This window comes from Wyeomyia smithii, chromosome 2 (assembly GCF_029784165.1).
Source record: "Wyeomyia smithii strain HCP4-BCI-WySm-NY-G18 chromosome 2, ASM2978416v1, whole genome shotgun sequence".
Lineage (NCBI taxonomy): Eukaryota > Metazoa > Arthropoda > Insecta > Diptera > Culicidae > Wyeomyia > Wyeomyia smithii.
The window spans coordinates 64,255,394-64,274,949 of record NC_073695.1 but is presented as its reverse complement, the minus strand read 5'-3'; the positions used below and the strand labels follow the sequence as shown (position 1 = coordinate 64,274,949).

The 19,556-nt window shown below is 41.1% G+C and overlaps 2 protein-coding genes across 4 annotated transcripts in view; both read left to right on the top strand.

Annotated features, from left to right (window-relative positions):
• LOC129725153 (putative fatty acyl-CoA reductase CG5065) overlaps nucleotides 1-5,274 on the top strand; it is a 40,265-nt gene extending 34,991 nt beyond the window's left edge. The window contains exons 4-11 of one of the 2 annotated variants that reach the window (XR_008728026.1): nucleotides 2,249-2,503; nucleotides 2,606-2,751; nucleotides 2,810-3,112; nucleotides 3,189-3,431; nucleotides 3,771-3,922; nucleotides 3,989-4,094; nucleotides 4,155-4,700; nucleotides 4,756-5,274. Coding sequence is in view for 1 of the 2 variants with exons in the window: in XM_055680641.1 (XP_055536616.1) it covers nucleotides 2,249-2,503; nucleotides 2,606-2,751; nucleotides 2,810-3,112; nucleotides 3,189-3,431; nucleotides 3,771-3,922; nucleotides 3,989-4,094; nucleotides 4,155-4,260 (1,311 nt within the window). In the remaining variant the exon portion in view is untranslated. Of the gene's footprint in view, nucleotides 1-2,248; nucleotides 2,504-2,605; nucleotides 2,752-2,809; nucleotides 3,113-3,188; nucleotides 3,432-3,770; nucleotides 3,923-3,988; nucleotides 4,095-4,154 lie in introns of both variants that reach the window. The other variant, XM_055680641.1, reaches the window with a different exon arrangement.
• Nucleotides 5,275-17,805: 12,531 nt separating this feature from the next.
• Nucleotides 17,806-19,556, top strand: part of LOC129724798 (putative fatty acyl-CoA reductase CG5065) — a 33,221-nt gene continuing 31,470 nt past the window's right edge. Inside the window, exon 1 of one of the 2 annotated variants that reach the window (XM_055679968.1) lies at nucleotides 17,806-18,441. The gene's annotated coding sequence lies outside the window, so the exon portion shown is untranslated. Of the gene's footprint in view, nucleotides 18,442-18,630; nucleotides 18,650-19,556 lie in introns of those variants that run through there. The other variant, XM_055679969.1, reaches the window with a different exon arrangement.

Sequence of the window (19,556 nt, the reverse complement as noted above, 5' to 3'; positions counted from 1 at the left end):
TTTTCAGAAACCGGAAGTCGCCATCTTGACTTTCAGAATATCATCTCTAGACAATTTTTGGCCTCTAAGCGTCATTCTTGTTCCGGATACACCCATATTGGGTGGTATTCGGTCAAGTTCAACTGTTTTCCAAAAACCGGAGGTTTCCATCTTGAATTGAAAAATGTTGTCAGGAGTCGATTTTTGGCTCATGTGCATCATTCAGATATTCCTGAAATATCTGTTCAAATTCTCTGGGTGACCTAGACAGACAGACAGAACTGCATTTTTATAGGTTTAGATGTTCACTCCCTGAAAATATTTCTTCGTAATTCCGCTCACACACATTTGTAAACAAGGAATTCGTAGATTGTTCAGCACCTTTGTTGATTGTATAGAACATTCGTATTGAAGGTTATCGAGTAGAATTGCAACATTACGCATAACGTTTGCATTGAAAAATGTACAAAAATTGCCGATTTTTATCATTACACACTCTGACGAAACTACGCATGCAGCATCAATCATATTAACCCATGAGTCAGAAAAAAAAATTGATAGCTCTATCAGTCGAACTCTTACCGTGATGGCAAAAACAGTGAAGCTACTCCGTTCAGAAGTGTGCGCGTTCAAAGAACGGTACCCCGTTGCATCGAGAAAGGATATCGTGCGGCAGTTCGTGGACACCGGATGCGCTCGACCCGGCATCTACAACATCTTGGCACTATTGGACAACAATCAGACAGCCGACGACCCTGAGCGACAAGAAGCTTCAACGGATGCTGAAGAGGAAGACAGAGGGGGAATTGGCTACATCGCTGCGTGTGCTCGGCCGGGGGTCGGTGCAACCGGCCAAACAGTGAAAAAGTGCCTGGTGAACATGGACATACATGTCAGGAAGCAGCAGTCCCGTTCACTAGTCTCGGAACTGCAGGCAATGACGCAGCGGCAGCACTTAAATAAGATGATCAAATCGTTTTTCCCGGCAAATCACGACGTGGCGTTGGTGATGGACGACGAGACCTGTCTCACCCTGGATGGCAACGACTGGCAGGGCACTTCGTATTTCACTTCCACCACGAAGTAAGTAACCACCAAGATGAAGTTTCTTTCACACAGTTCCCCAAGAAGGTGCTGCTAGGGCTGACAATCAGCGAGAAGGGGATGTCATAGCTGCTTTTCTTTCGCTCCGGACTCCGGGCTGGCCGTGAACGGAGAAATTAATAGTACGAAGAGCCTGCCGGAAGTTGCGTCGTTCATCAATAAACATCGTAAGGCCGAAGACGCGGTGTTTTGGCCAGATCTGGCATCGGCACACTATTCGAAGCAATCATTTAAGGAGATGGAGCGGCTGAGTATCGATTTGCTACCCAACTTAACGAACTCGCCAAATGTCCCCAAGTTGCGTCCCATCGAGGAGTTCTGAGCAAGTCTAGAGCGAAAGATCTACTCTAACAAATTTGTCGTGAAAACTGAAGAGGAATAAATAAAACGAAGAAACAGTTTTAAAACATGCTTACATGCATAGTTGAGCTCAGAGCTTGGCTCGTAGGTTTTCAATTTGATAGAAACTTTGTTCATCCTAATTGAATACAGGAAGAATAGGTTAGAATAGTTGCCTCAACCTTATTATTTTCCATATTAAATATCTAAAATGCACGTAAAAATATGTACACTTTATGAAATAATGTGCGATAATTATTTATTTGCAACCAATCTAACCAATCGCTACAAAAATTACGTGCCAAACTATCGTTTGTACAAATTCCGTCAATTACATCAAAGAGGTGGCAGAAATTTTCTTTACGCAACATATGAAACACATATCGTTATTGCTACACATTCCGTCAAGTTCCGTCATATGGTGATACTAGGTTACAGGCCAAATACGGTTCACGCTTGTACGCACTGCACTTGAGCATGAGTTCTCGTCATGTTGTGAAATGGAAAAAAGGCGCTTTTACCCAACGCACAGCGCGATTAATCCGCCATACGACAGACAGGGTGTGTAATTACGATTACCCCCTTCGCTTCCCATGCTTAGTTGCCCTCTCTTAAGTTCTCAATCTGCGAGCATGAGACGATTAAGAATAATTACCCAAATCGATCGTGTGTAACCATTCTTGAGAGAGATTGAGCTGCTCCACTTGCAATTTATTTCGTGTCATTTCAATTTGAACAATTATCGGTTAACTATTAGTTAATTGGGAATTGAGGAATAAACTTTTCAAGTACCACCATCTAATTTGACTGCAATTTTTCATCGCAGATCTTTGCATCGGTAATTCAGCTCCGTGGTCTCGACACATTGATTTCCCAATGCGTGCTGATAGGAGGCGATGTCATGGAACCGGACTTGGCTATCTCGGAAGTGGACAAGCAGCTGATAATAGACAACGTTTCTATTATCTACCACTGCGCCGCCACAATCCGTTTCGACGAAGCACTTAAAAAAGCAGTTCTTCTAAACACCCGCGGAACGAAACTGATGGTCGAACTGGCGAAGCAATGCAAAAAGCTGGAGGTAAGCGTCCTTGATTTGTTGGCTCATCACTCATTTCGTGGTGAAATTTAGTTTTGTCGGGAGTAACGAAAAAACAAATTATGGTGCACTGTTTGTTGGCAGATGTTCGGCTATGTTTCAACCTCGTACTGCCACCTGAACGAAAAGCTGTTGATGGAAAAGCCTTATTCACCACCGGCCAATCCGCACAAGGTCATCAAAGGTATTGAGTGGCTCGAGGATAACGTGGTCGAAGGAATGACCCGAAAGTAAGTGACGATTTTTATCGATTTTTTTGTGTTTCATTTAAATATTGAATATTTTTAGAGTACTCGGAGAATGCCCCAACACTTACGCTTACACCAAAGCCCTCTCTGAAGCGCTAGTGGTAGAATCGATGGAAGACATTCCTGCGGTTGTCTTTCGACCTTCGATTGTGGCGCCAACCTGGAAGGAGCCGCTGCCCGGCTGGACGGACAACATCAACGGCCCAGTTGGAATGCTGATCGGAGCCGGCAAGGGTGTCATCAGATCTATGTACTGCAACTCGGATGGCTACGGCGACCATATGCCGGTTGATTTTGCCGTGAGTGCGATTTGCGTAAGCACCTGGAACTACATCGGAAGAAAGTAAGCAACCATTTTCAGCACGGAGTAATGAAAATTTAATTTAATTAACTCTCATTACCATGCACATTTCCGGTAGGGATTATTCGCGCAACATTTATCATCTAGTGAGCTCATCCGACATAAAGGTATCGTGGAAAGAACTCATAGAAGTGGGCAGGTCTATTACGGCCCATAAGGTACCACTGAATGGCGTTTTCTGGTACCCCGGAGGAACGATGAAAAAATACCGATGGCAACACAACCTGTCCGCATTTCTTTTCCACTGGATTCCGGCGGTGCTAATCGACTGTCTGCTGTATGTACTTGGACACAAACCGATGTAAGTACGAGTTACAAGCACTTGATTCTTGTTGAGTGCCATAACAATATAAATTTGATTTTTAAGAAAAAGTTGCTGAATTCTATGGAGGCAATTTTTTTTTCTTACGTTTTTCGATTTTTTCCACATGACAAGTGTCAAGACAGGTATAGGTTTTCGTTCAAAATTTGAGTTTTTGCAAAATAACATCGCATTACATGTTTATGATTTTTTGCAAGCAATTCTAGAAATCTATAAATATCTAAAATCTGAATCCAAATTAAAGTACCCCCGATGAAAGTTTGCCCAGATGAAACTCTTTGTACATATATGTGGAAAACTTTCATTAATTTTTTTCAGACTTTGCCGTGTGCATCAGCGGATTGCCAAGGGATTTGAGGTTTTCGAATACTATGCTAACAATCAGTGGGACTTTGACAATGCCAATCTAGTGTTCCTTCGGACGATACTTAACGAAGAGGAGAAGGTGAAATATAAAATTGATGGCGAAGGTAATACCTGGGTGGAGGGCAGAAGAGTGTATAAGTTAGCATACTAAGAATGAATTTATCACACAGGTGTTGTTGTTGAGGAGTTTTTCGAAGCATGCGTGTGGGGCGCCAGACGATTTATCCTGAAGGAACCAGACGACACTTTACCGGCGGCAAGAAGACACATGAAAATGTAAGTATATTCCAGTAACGATCCGAATGGTTTCATTTAAGATGCACTCGTTTTTTCCAGCATGTGGTGTGTTGACAAAATTTGCAAAACTCTCATAGTCGGTGCCTTTTTGTACTATTTTGGCATGTGGATGTACAACAAAATATTCTCTGGCATTTTTCAATGACAGAAGGAGATCAGTGGCGCCACCAAATGATAGAGCAACAAAACACCCCCCGCAACAATAATAGGACATTATTATCAGCAGTTTATCAACACTCAACAGCACCACCCAAACAACCCAGTCTGGGTTTAGTCTTTCCAAGTTAGTCAATTTTGATGAGACGCATTGTTCACCCACTCACGAGGTTGCTCAAACTGCACAAGTTATTAATTTGATGGGTTGCTTGGGAAATACCATCATAACCGTTACATGTCTGTTAACCTGAGGAAAAGTCTGCAAATTCGAGGAAGGCTTATTGCTTTCCATTATCTACATATGTTTAATTTAAAGATAAAACTTACCATAATTATAGCTGACCTCATAGTGGATTTCATCAATTCACACTGTTCCATGGTGACAAGCGCTGTGATGCCATTCCTGTTTGTGATTACAGAAATACCCAGGTTATGAATCTTCTACTATTTCCTTCTTCTAATTTTACTAATGGTGTCATTGCAGCTATTATCCAGACAGTCAAGCACGATACCAATAGTAAGGAATGACCAATAGTAAGAAACGTTGTAAAGCTTGGTGTTATCATTAAAATTTAAAAAAAAAAAAATACATGTCTCATAAGACTTCAATAAGTCCCCAGTTCACACCTGCCTAAATTGCTGACCAACCAAAGCAGATGCCGCATGCAAACTATAGAGTTTGCTGATCATCCGCGCCGAACAATAGAATTGGGCAATATTCTGGTATCAAGCGCATCATGTCCGATATACTTGAAGGAGTATTTTTTTTTCTTTAAACTTAAAGTATCGCGATATTACAGTATCGATTATATCGATTAGATAATTAGTATCACCTACTTCTAGTGAGAGAAGGTTCATGAAGCACAATCTTATTGTATTGTGACCGGTAAAATATAATAAGTTTTAACACAACAACATAATCGGGTATGTGTTAGGCGATTCGAATAATGTAGTATATACTAACGAACAATAAAATATTCAACTATGCGCAATGGTTGAAAAAAAGTGGTAATATTCTGTTTACAATTCGAGAGTCAGTTGGAGAATCCTGTGACAGCTGTGTAGTTATATATTGTCATTGCTTGCAAAACTAGCACAACTCTATAAACTTTCGAGAAAAGTGACATTAAAAATGAGCGCTGCAAGTTCTGTTTTTCATTTCTACAAAAGTTTTAAACTTTTAAATTTCCCATTCCCATTGAACTCGTTTTAGCTATATCATCTGCATATAATGAGCAAATTGTAAGCTTGAGCAGACAGCCAAGCTATTACACAAAAACTTGACAAAAGTCGGATTCATTTGCTGCATGAATTGACAAAGACATCCACAACACGAAAGAAACGGGCCAAGATTCCGGTTCTACCAGTACAAACTGTTACTAGACGGCGTGTTTAGACGAAGTACAAGAAGACCCTGAATTGGTACAAATGCTCAACCCTGAACTCTGAATCCTTTCGTTTCTAACTTTGTTAGGAGATATCCGTACATTAAGATGACGTACATTTACATTTTTTTCTGCATCTCATTTCGATAAAGATGATGTAATTGCTTCTTTTCTCCAAAATAAAATACGAATGAAATACATCAAAATGGTATCGCTTGATGGAGAAAGGCTGAACCCGTGTTTTAAAGCTTTACAGGTTTTTCCCTAGAGCTTAAACTGGAAAAAGGAAAATTATAGTTTTCTAACCAAACTTTTGAATTTTGATGCCCCTAGAAAAGGTAATTTCATCAGAGACCTTTTTTCATTTCGCTTTTGTCGATCATTCTCCATTACATAAAAGTTGAAATTTTGCGATAATTTCACCTAAAAATGAGAACCAGTTTTGATTTTCTTATTTTTACAAAAATTTCATAAAGTTATCTTTGCTGATCACACTAATTTTCTCTCTGCCTATTTGGACTTTTGTGGATTTTTCTATAGAAATTTTATAAAGTAATTTTCTACTTTTTTATGTTACGTTTTCCAGCATAGCATAACATATTTGATCACCCGTGTGTTGCACGCGATTGACCAGAATCAGCTGAAATTGCACAAAGAACCGTCAAAATGGTGCCTAGGAGTAAAACGCCATTTTCAGTGTACAACTCCTGGTGGTCTTTCTATTCACTGGTCAATAACGTAGCTGGCCACGCCCAATGCAGGAATTTGTGTTAGTGGAAAGGAATTGATCTTGATCCATCGAGGTTGATGGTGTGATATTTTCTACACAAATTCGCGCACGATATGGTTACTTGCCGGTCTCTGGGCAACCGGCCACCAGGAGACGATATAAATAGAACCGCGCCACGATCGCTGTATCGGCACAGTATACAGGAGAATCGAAGTTTCCAATTATCCTTGGCAACCTAACAATTGTTAACAGTCTGTATCACACCAAACTGCGCGTTTCATTCCGTGAACTTTTTAAATTTTCCTACAAACGAATGGATTTCGTAAAACACGACAACCACACGCCGAACGCAAACTATTGGTTCCAATGGCAAATATCTTACCGCATTGTTTTTTGACATGATGGATAATGCGCTCAAGCAACCGATAGAGCGAGTAAGAAAAAAAAAACCCGCGTGCGAAGTTTCTGAGAGCCACCATGAGACACACCCGAGCATTATACAATGTAATGGTTATGGAGCTTCGAAACCGCTGTATTAAGACAGTCACACTGAGCGCAATCAAAATACCGCGCGCGAAACTGAACTGTCCTCTCCGAAAGCAAACCTGAGCGTACCGATCACTGGTATGACGAAAAAGCCAAAACACCCGCTTTACTAAAAAAAATAAAATAAAGTAAAACTAGAAAAAAGGAACCGGCAAAATTTTATGCATCCAAAGACATCATTCATATATATAACTTCGAGTCGTACCAGTGCCGCATGAAACCCACAACATGGAAGGAATACCAGAATGTAGTATTTGCCTCGTTAGAGACCGAGAACACCTCTGCATCCCTACAAAGACCACGGAAGGGAGTCCCCGCTGGTGGGGTGGGCCCCCGAACAAGACTCACCCCGATTAGTGATATGACCAGTGATATGACCAGTGATATGAGCCATCCAAACAGGCCATCCACACACTAACGCGAAAAATTGCCATGCATTTCGTTTATTGGCATTCATATGTAAAGAGCATTTGGTATGAGCGTGTTATTTTTTTCCAGTGTATGATGAAGATCGAAAAAAAATACTACAAGGTATACAGCCCTAGGGTTGTATGAAATGGTGACGTGGAACTAAACACTGTAATTAGGGGATTTTTTGTTACAGAATATATAGAGTCTGCAGACAGAATCAATGTGTTTGCTCAGCGACTGTACGTATTTTAATTTCCCCCGGAAATCAATTTTTGAAATATATTCAACAACACTCGAAAGAATATCGTTTATATCTGACGATATTATGCCTGTAGTATTTTTGGTGCAAACAACATGTATTTGACAAGTCACAAGCATATCGTACTTGTTGAAGAAGCACCAAGAATTTCTCGTAATGCGTCAAAGTCAAAATTAACTTTATATCCTCCTCAAAAACCAAATCCAATAATACTTACGTTATCATAATGAATGGTTTTGTCTTATTTAACTCTGATTAAATCAAATTTATAACATGGATCTTACTTTCCAAATAGTATGCGAGCTCTTACAAAGGTTCATTAATTAGCACACATAAGAGGGTATTTTAAACAAAATTATTAACAAGTTTCAGCAAAAAATCGTAGCAATCAATTCCATTTTTTGTTTTTTGCTTGACATTTTTTTCATTTGCCTACAACTACATTCGCTGTATTACGAAGACAGCTAATATACGTTTATTATGGTAAAGCTTAGAATAATAATATATCATCTAACAATTTTGAAATGTAAAAAGAGATTCTGAATGAATCTTAGTAAATAAACAAAATAGTAGGAGGGTGGTATTCAAGACACGACCGCATGACGTTGACTACCGTGTTCTTATATTCCATTAAAACAAATAGTAGAGGAAATTGCAACGCTTCGTTTACAAAACTTCGAGGCACCAAACGGTGCCAGCTGCCGATTATTCTTGTTTACTGGTTAGTCCGTCCAGAATTCCAGCCGTTTTAGTATTTTGCAGTAGTCATGTACTACTAACAGCCACCAGCATTACGGGTGAAACCGGCACGAGAAGACCGGTACTATTTTGTCTTTCCGTCTTTCAGCTGCTAACACCTACCGTCCGTATGTAATCGGTACGGTTTAGTAATGAAACTGATGGGGTGAAATGCTCGAGCGGTACCTTTTATATCAAGGATTCGTCAGTTTGTTAGAAAGCAGGAGGGGTTAAGTAGAAAATGGAATGACAAGGAACAATAACAACAAAGTCAGATCGATTGTATCCGTTAGTGTGCTTGGGAAGAGAGATAGTGATTGGCTGCCCGGTATGATTTAGACAATCGATATTAATTACCAATTTTCCAATAGTATATCTCAAACAACAGTCTGTTTTTGTTACATAAATTTAACCGTAAAAGAATTTCTGATCGATTGATGCCAAAACCTCGAAAACCTGATTATAAATGACTGAAAAATAAGCTCTCAAAACCTGACCACTTTTCCCTGGTTTTCCCTGGTTGAATTACTAGATTTTCGAATTCAGGCGCCTTACTTCGATATAGACGTTAGTCAACGTCAAAATTCACAAGCATTCGCCGACTCTTACTCTTCTATTAATGTATATATTTAGGAATTTACTCTTTCGGATAGTATGGTCACGATTATTTAGTGAATATCGAAGATAAAATTAAATAAATATCCGTTGCAAAAATTTACAATTCTTGTTGAGTAACTTATGGTAATCATATTTATGAGATAAACTTTCAATCACCATCAACAGCAGCATTGCGATTTTTCCCCGATTGCACACGTATAGAAATGTACGAACAAAAGTGTACCACTGTAATACGAAAAGTACCGCTGCAGTACGAATAGAAGTGTACCGCTGAAATGTACGAATAGAAGAGTACCGCTGCAATCATAGAGGACGAGAGACCTGCGGTTCTCTACTCCACTGGTACTGTTGCTTTTACCGGCATGTTTCCTTTCAAGACATCAGTTTTCATTAGGTTCTGAAAGCAGGTTTAGAAATTGTTCAAGAATGGGGATTGTTTCAAACATTTTAGAAAACTTTTACCTCCGAGACATCATATTAGTCTAAGCTCATGGAAGCAAAAACAAATTGACCTATTGGGACGGGAAGACTCTGTCAATTTTTATTTCGATATTGATACAAGGAATATCACAGGGAACGGATGGTGTCCATTCACGTCGTCTGTACTAGGAATGCTCGCATGTAATTGGTTCATTATTCACGTAAATTTGTTAGTGAAACTATTTATCAATTTTACCGCTTAGCAATGAAATTAGAGTGATAACTAGCACATTACAAAATTGTTCCACATTTTATCTATCCATCAACATATTGGTTATTGTTATCCATCATGTGGTTATGCTGTTATTAACGTTTGAAATCTGACGCAACATTTGCCAGTTTCATTTCCAATTTTACAAAATGCATCCCAGTATAGTAAACAAAGACGTAGTCCCACGTCAAAACAGCAGGGAAAAAACCCGATAATGCAATCCACATATGCGAAATATTCCTGCGCTTTCAGTGCGGTGTTAGATTATTAAATAACAGATATCTACAAAAACTGCACATATTCGTAGACAAAACCATTTTTATGTTAAAGTATAAGTCACGCATCTTTCAATCTAGATTTTTGTCTCTATTTCTAGGATCTATTAGTAAAAAAGTGCATTGTTTAAATGGATCTCCAATAACTAAAGTAATATAAAAGATAGAAATTATTTTGGTGAAATTGTTTGTTTTGTTATAACCAACAACTTTGTAGAACAGTGAGAAGTTCTAAAAAAAATCATTATATAACAAAAGGAAATAGAAAAAACTGAGCATTTTTTGCATAGGTAGATAAAAGTATGGTGTCTTCGGCAAAATTGTTTCTCATAAACTTTGCCTCACAACTTTGCCGAATAACGTGTATTTTTATGCTAAAATCAGTCACTTTTTGAATGATTTAACAAATTTGTAATTTCGTGTGTGAGAAAATGCAACGTATAAACGCCTGAGGGAAAATATTAGATTGCTTAGGAAACAACCACACACTTAACACGCCTGATCCTGCGCTTTCGAATATTGATGAAGAGTGAACATCCTCATCATATTACAACACTCATTTTTTTCCTTTTCTTCTTCTTCTCAAGTAAGTAGAACGTCCGTTTGCTGTAAGAGCTAACGACAAACAGACAACTTAGCAAAGTATAAACCGTACAGCATCAAACTTCAAATACTAGCGATACAAATACACTGAGTATTGCAATACCCAACAATATTCCATTGCAACACCCCTCAAAAAGTCAGGCATCACATAGAATAATATCGGACTATTCGTGTTTCCAACGGTGTAGAGAGTTACGGTCTTCAGTAAAGTTGTTCGAAAGTTTCTTGAATTTCATGAGTACTTCTATAAGCTTTTTGATAGTGTACAGTTGAGTACGGGATTCCACCGTTATGTGGCACGCACTTCTTCATGCTTTGTGTTTAACATATCTCACGACACCGATCTTCACAAAGGTACAATCTTCAGCAAAGTTGTTCAGAAGGTCAGTGTACACACAATGCTTTAGAGAATGGTGGTTATGTCAACTAAGAAATATTTCAACTTCGTGGATAAGCTGACGCCGCTCCCACAAGATCACAAAAGCTGTGAGTAACAGAAACTAATACAGGCCCATGTTACATCTTGGATGCAACGCAATGGATAATGGTAGGCATATAGAAGCCCTTTATACTGGCATTAGTAAAGCATTTGAATCGACATACTAATATTACATTTGAATCGACATACTAATATTACTTGGTTGGCGAATGGTTGGACACGTGTCACTTGAGATCCTATTGTGGTCATTCACCTCTATCCAGCAACTCCTATCTCAACCTCCACGTGGTGCCGACCGGGATACGAGTAACCTTAGTGAAAATCGGGTAACCAACCCCGGTGGAAACTTTGGTCGTATGCTGACTGGGAAGGGGGAACGTACGCGGCTGTTTTCCCATGTTAGTGTAGCGCTAGAACTCTACCAGGACTTGTGGTCACTTAGAAATGAAACACACGAAGTCCTGTACGCGAACATTCAATTCGCGGAATCACCTCTTTTGGATGGTAGATAAAGATGATTGATTTTATTAGGTTACAATTTTGCTTAAATATCAACCTGCGTAACTCGGAGCGGAGAGACTCTTCTCCTCCGACCTGAGTTATCGCCTATCTAGCGGTTCTATTCTAACCTATAGTATTTATTACTCTGTTTCGTTTTCAAGTTGAATTTTAGTACATATTATTATACCGCTGGCGTTAAAGAGCATCGGAGCACGTGCGAGAGCGTACGGTATTTTGTTTGCGCGCTACTGTGAGTATCCGGGAGCGCACAAGCTCTCGGTATCGCGCGCAACCGTGAGCGCCTAAGGGTAACCGTGAGTGACGCTGTGCCTCCGGCTTCTGTTTTGCTTATAGTTAAATTGAAAAGGTAAACATTGTGTGGCATGCTCGTTAGGATATTTACATTTCGTAAGCCACCGATCGTTCGACGCTTTATAACTAGGACGCGTGGTAATTGATTTTAAACGACTCATAATAAGGATGTTTTTGTTCTGTTCGGTTGGGTTTATAATACAAAAATGCCTTGATGTCGTTCTGTTCAGCCAACAATTCATAATAAGGATGCTCTAGAATGCTATGTTATTGTAACTTGGTTTTTGCGAGTTAGGTTAACTCTTCTGCAAGCTAATGCTTTAATTTATGTTGAAATTGTTTTGATTCTCTACAGTATTGAGTAAACTCGGCAGCAAACTATGGTTTCTAGTCTGAATTCTGATGCATCGTGACGGAACATTGGGTAATCTTCGCGGGGTGTGACGTCACATTAGGGGCGATGTACAACAGCGTCTGATCCGGAGCGGGCGGCTGAATCATGAAACGCGGTGTCTCGCCAGCTATATCAAAGACGGCAGCCCCGTCGCGAGACTAGGCATCGCAGCCCTAGTAAGGCAGCATACTATTAAATACTGCGAACAATCCAGATATAAATACGGAACGGAATAGGACAACGATTATTGGAAACTCGGTACTTGGGATGTAAGGACTCTACTCAAACCGGCACGCGCAAGTATCCTGGCTAGAGAGCTGTGGAAGGTGAATGTGGAGGTTGCAGCTATCCAAGAGGTGCGGTGGCCGAAATCGGGAGAACGCGAATTCCGAGCAGTAGATCCTATTGCGGACACTTCATTTAAGTACCACATCTACTATAGCGGCGGCGTGAAAGCAGAAAGAGGAGTCGGTTTCGTGCTAATTGGAAAACAGATGAAGCGTGTCATTAGATGGAGGCCCATCAGTGACCGTATATGCGTGTTGAGAATTAAGGGCAAATTCTTCAATTACAGCCTAATAAATGTGTACGCACCGACCAACGAGAAACCCGATGACGAAAAGGAGGAGTTCTATGAGCTCCTGGAAAAGACATACAATGAGTGCCCAGGACACGATATAAAGATTGTTATCGGAGATGCAAATGCACAGGTCGGGCAGGAAGACTTCTTCCGCCCCGTAACTGGTAGGGAAAGCTTCCACTCTGCTACGAACGACAATGGCCTGAGGCTTGTTAATTTCGCTGCAGCTAGGGGGATGGCTATCTGTAGCACTTATTTTGCACGCCGGAACATACGTAAGCACACCTGGATGCACCCGAATGGAGAGCTTTGCTCTCAAATTGACCACGTTCTGATTGATGGACGGCACTTTTCAGACGTTACTGACGTGAGCTCGTTCAGAGGACCGAACGTTGACTCGGATCACTATCTCGTAGTAGCCAAAATCCGCGCCCGGCTGTCCGACGTGCTGAAATCCAAGGCAACGAGGAGGATGCAGTTGAACATCCAGCGGCTATCAACTGAAGGAGTGGCTGCAGAGTACTCACAGAAAGTTGTTGAACGGATTGAGGAAAGAGTTGAAGGGAACCTGAATGAACAGTGGAGGCACATCTACAGTTCGATCAGCACTACAGCGCAAGAAGTGTTGGGTACAACTGCGGCAGCTCGCCCAATGAGTGGTTTGAGTGGAGCCGCTGAAAAGAGACTCCATCGCCGGAAGAAACGACAGCATTAGGAGCGTATTCTTGCGGAGGCGGAAGGTTGCTTCTCCAGGCACGATGCGAGGAGCTTCTACAAGAAGGTCAACGGAATCAGGAATCGAAACGTGTCAGCCCCTGTCATAAGCAACGATAGGGAGGGGAACCTGATAACCGATGAAACAGAGGTGGCCAGGCGTTGGAAGGAACACTTCAGTGTGCTGTTGAACATTGAGGGAAACAGTGGAGTCGAAAGGAGCAGGATGACTATTGAGAATGATGGTCATGCTGTGGATCCACCATCCATGGACGAGGTGAAGAAAGCAGTGAAAGAGCTGAGAAACTGCAAGGCAGCCGGGAAGGACAGCATCCCCGCCGAACTCTTCAAAGTCGGGAGCGAACAGCTGTATCATGCCATCCATCGGATCATGCTGAGAGTGTGGTCTGATGAAGAATTGCCTTCGGGCTGGTTGGAGGGTCTCATATGCCCGATCTACAAAAAAGGTCATCGCCTGGACTGTAGCAATTATCGGGGCATAACTCTTCTCAATACCGTGTACAAAATTCTCACCCGCATTCTGTTCCACAGACTGAGGCCGTTGCAAGAGACCTTTGTTGGCGATTACCAATGCGGTTTTCGAGGGGGACGCTCCACGACGGACCAAATGTTTACCTTGCGACAAATCCTCGATAAATTTCGAGAATACAACTTGCAGACGCACCATCTGTTCATAGACTTCAGGGCAGCGTACGATTCAGTCAAGAGAAATGAGTTATGGCAGATTATGATTGAACATGGCTTCCCAACAAAGCTGATTAGGCTGATACGTGCCACCCTTGAAGGTTCTACATCAAGCGTCAGGATAGCCGGTGAGATATCGGATTCGTTCGTGACGTTAGTTGGTTTGAAGCGGGGTGACGGGCTGTCGAACTTATTGTTCAACTTCGCATTGGAAGGTGCTATACGGAGGGCTGGTGTGCGGAGAAGCGGCACCATCATTACGAAGTCGCACATGCTTCTCGGTTTTGCGGACGATATCGACATCATTGGTATCAACCGTAGAGCTGTGGAAGAGGCCTTCGGACATCTCAGGAGGGAAGCTGCGAGATTAGGGCTTGTGATAAACTCTGCCAAAACGAAATACATGGTGGCTGGCAGAGTGCGTGGTAGTCCGTCGGAGGTTGGTGCTGCGGTGGTGCTAGATGGGGAAACATTTGAAGTAGTCGACGAATTTATTTACCTGGGAACATTAGTGACATGTGACAACGAGGTTAGCCGTGAGATAAAGAGGCGGATAGCAGCCGCAAACAGGGCCTTTTACGGACTACGTAACCAGCTAAGGTCCCGCAGTCTGCAAATCCGTACTAAACTTGCACTCTATAAAACACTGATTATTCCGGTGGTTCTCTACGGCCTTGAATCATGGACGCTGAAAGAGGCTGATCGGCGAGCTCTTCGTGTTTTTGAGCGTAGGATTTTGCGTTCAATCCTTGGCGGCAAACTAGAAAATGGTGTTTGGCGCAGACGCATGAACTATGAAGTGTACCAGGCATACAAATCGGCGGATATAGTCAAGCGGATAAAACACGGCAGGCTTCAATGGGCTAGGCATGTAGCGAGAATGCCGGATGAGCGTCAAGCGAAGGCTATATTTAGCAGGAATCTCGTAAGAGGTCGTCGACTTCGAGGTAGACCCCGCACTCGTTGGATGTGTGCTGTCGACGATGATGCACGCGAAATAAGTTTTAGGGGCGATTGGAGGATAGCAGCCCAAGAACGAGGGACATGGCGACGTATTCTGGATTCGGCACTGGATCGATAATCGGTCTGTCGCCCTAAAAGTAAAGTAAGTACTAATATTACTTTTCAAACTGCAAGAAATTGAATTGGTATCTCAACTTCTATGTTTGCTCAGTTTTAATTGACAAATCGCAAACAAATAGTACGCTTTCAAAACAAACTCACAAAATCCATTTCACTCACCTCTGGTGTGCTTAGGCCAAGGGTTCGCATTTGGGTCCACTTTTTTTCATTTCGTATGTATGTGATATTTTCTTCATACCTAAAAAATAAAGTTTTATAATAAACTGCATTTCATTCGAGATACTCAAATCTGACTGATCTTTGTCAGCGCAGATGATGCATCAACTATTCAGCAACATATGGGAAACTGCAACTTTTCCCGTAGACATATTGGTCAAAGTCCCAAAAAAAGGAGTCTCATCTGAATGCGGTAACTGTATTGGTATGATGTTGCTCTGTATTTTTGTTCAATTACTCTGTAAGGTAAAGGTAATCGTCAATCGGATCCAAAAGAAGATCGACGCAACTCCCCGGCGGCAGTAAACTCGATTCCGTGCTGGCCGATTATGTGTAGACCATATCATAACGCTCCGCATTATATTGGAGCAGATCAACGAATTCCAGGACTCTCTTCTACTGGTGTTCGTTGACTCTGAAACTGCGTACGACCGGCTGAACCAAGAAAACATTTGGGGCGAATTTAAGCAAAGAGAAGGTCTAGAGAAGCTAGTGCATCTTATCAAGGCTCAGTACGAGGCACTTTCATGCAAGGTGTTGCACAATGGTACTTGTTCGACCCTATGGAGGTTACTGTTACTGCTGGTGTGAGCTGGTGTGCGTTTTACTATCGCTGCTGTTTCTCGTCGTTATGGATGAGGTATTAGTTGAAGTGATTGACAGTAGACTAAATCGAGGATTGATTGTCTCGGAATCCTCTAACAATGAAGCATCTTAATGACTTCGACCTAGCCAACGACATTGCATTGCTGGCACAACGCCGAAACGATATGCAGAGCAATGAAGATGACCTCTCCGAGTGCTCACAGGCAGCAGGTCTCTCAGTCAAAAGCTAAGTCTATGATAGTGAACACTTGTAATCCCCCCAACTTCACAGTAGCGGAACAACAGATTAAGCAGGTGGATGTTTATCAATACCTTCGTAGCCAGACAACGCCCGCGTGGTACCAAAGCTGATATAGTCACATGGATCAGGAAGGCCAGGAGTGACCATTAGAAGCATTCATCATAACCATAAAACGATTATTTTTGAAAAAAAAGTTGCAGGTCCAAAAATGATTGTCAACAAAAATTTGTCTGACACTTTTCTATCCTGGACTAGTAGACAAAAAAAATAGAAAACAAAAAACAAAACAAAAAAAATAAAAATGTGCGTTTGTGTCATTCCAAATATGATGCATATTTTAAATTTAATTTTATGTCCCAACCAAAGTCGATCTTTCGCAGACAGATGCGGCGAAGCGTGTATCCATGGTTCTTTCGCGAAACCTGGAGCAATTTCATATTTCTGAAGCGCAGAAAGTTATTTATTTCGATTGGTGAAGCGCGACTAGGAGAGAACCGTTTCGAGATTCGTCACCTAAAATCTACCGTCAGCAAATGCACAAGCACATAATCGAATAATACTCGCCCTTCTATGTATAACTTGACATAGTTGGTCCCTTGAGCTTAAGACTAATCGACTTGTTGTTTATCTACCTGCAACAAGAAAATTGCATTTCTAATGAAACATAAATCGAATTTGAAGATAATCAGTTTTTACAGTAGTTGCGTGTCGATGCATTAGACATTTTATTTTTCAATGTGAATAAAAAATAAATAAAAATATGCGAACCTATTTTTAGTTAGGTAGGGCATGTCGTATCTTATTATGGTATTATTTTTTGTACTGAACAATCAATATAAATATAAATACTCAAAAAAACGATTTTTAATTTCCGAAATTAAACTGCTATTTTATGGTAAGTGATTCTATTATTACAGATTGTCATTCAAAATACAATACACAAAAATCTTCTGTAGATTACCTTCTTGACGTGCTTACGTAGGGTTGATTTCTAGTCTTACTGGCGTATAGGCTTAATACTTAATTTCTTGCTGTGCATATCTATCAAAATTTGAAGAAAAATCTCCGGCAAATACTGTCGTAAAACTGAAAACAGACCCGAAACAATTTAAAATTGTCGTTAGTGCGTCTGTCTCAAATAAACAAGACAAATTATCTCAGCACTGATTGGACCGAATCAAGCACGTTTCTTTTTGAACATTCATTATCGTCACTTGTTTGTTACTACGAGCTTTCTGCGCGAAACTTCGACTATTTTCATGCGAGTTTACGAAGCACTAACTCTCTTCGATATGACTGCTCGAATTTTCGAAACGACTGTTGCATTTTCCGCTCGAGCAACTTTCGTCAAGTCACACTTATTTATTCACTCTTCGTTGACCGTCGTAGATGTCGGTACACAGTCACAGGTTTCCGTAGCGAGCGCCAGTGACTTCAATGCAGCGGGTTCGTCTCTTCCAAAGAAACCGTGAAGGGTGATCGCGAAAAGAGTGTTTACCAGTGATTCAGTTGCGGCTCAAACAGCGGTGAATACAGACGTCGATAGTTTAACCACAAACTAGTCTCCCCTCCACGTGGTCCAACCGATCGCTAGCATAGAATGCAGTTGTAGTTGTGGTTCTGTGCCAGACGGTTTCTTGCAGCCTACAGTGAAGCAGGTGGCTTACCGAGAGAGATCGTACGCGCGCGTGGTTAAAAAACGTTCAAAGTACCTTGAAGAGAAGAGAAATAATCTCCAGAGGCTGTTCAACTAGTTGGGCAACTGCAATTACAAATGATCACTGTTCAGTAGTAAATGCTTCTTGAGACGTACGAGCCAGAAAAGCCTCCGTTGTGTGTATAGTTTGGAAACGTGATTACCTATGCATCTCGAGAGTAAATTGGACAACTTTTGAATGTATGGCACCGAGTGTTGGATCACAGTACGCTAAGTTAAAAGTGGCAATACGTGAGAATTATCTAATCTAATCTAACCACGACGCTTGCTGAACAACTCATTGTTGGTGGAAACTGAATCAGAACAAATCTCGCCGTAAAGAAGTGAACATAAAATTAATAAGCACGTTCTACAGATTACTTCGTACCAGAAAACGACTATATTTGCTGCTTCACCAAAGTTAAAGGTAAGGGTTGCCAGCATACTTGTTGGTGCGCAAAATCTTATTACTTTTATGTTGCAATAACCTACCACTGACCTCAATTGCATGTAAACTATAAATCAAAGATCAATCTAGATTCACAAACGATCTAAACTTTTATTACCTTGTGCCAACAGCTTTCAAATCTGCGCAAACGGTTGTGATGTCGGTCCCATAGCGAGTACGTTATTAGGTAACTCTCTTAAGAACTAATGAGAAAATGCAACGACGTGCAACGTATAAAACAAAACCGGCTTAGCAAACAGCCCCCGCCTGGACGGAAAATCCATGGCGGGTTGTTTCTCATCCATAGAATCACGACAAGTCGTTCTTCCGTACAGCCATAAAACCTGCATGAGCGCGCATGTTACCGGGTAGAAATCACACGGTCATTGGTAAACTTATAATCAACGTTACTATTGCCATCCGGTTAGCTAAAAGCTGCCCCGTCATCGTCGGCACAGATCGAGCTTGACAGGTTATTGGCTGCGATGATGTCAATGATTGTTTGTTCGTTTCAAAATTTGTTTTGCTAGAGCATAGAACACTGCGACCTTTGATTCAGCATGACAGATTTTGCATAATTTTTTTGCGCCAACACAGTCGTTCGGTTGCTGAAGTTGAATTTATGAACTGATGGAAACAGGTTTATCGCAAGCGGTGATTGTCATTGACACTGAACGGGATAAAGCAGGATGTTCGGTGTTTTTAGGCAATGGCTTTCTTTGAGAAATGCAGATCAATTTTGATTATTTTAACCCACTATAGACCGGTCCTAGATGCTAATTTTTCTTCAACGTGATTTTTATGACGTAGACTTGTATTGTTCTAAGCAAGAAAAAATGGATGAAAGAAATTTTTTTCGACTTTTTTCTTGAGCCAACATGATGCCAACAGGGCAGAAATCAACTCTAGACGCCATTTAAGTAAGTAATCAAACCGGAAAAATGAAAGATTATAGCTATTCAACCATTCCTACGAATTTTGGTGCTCTTAGCCATTAACAATAATAATTTGATAAGATAAGCTAAGACACTGAGAATACAACTGTTGGAAAAAAACGTTAGCAAACTAAACACTGTTCTGACAGTCAGAAATCA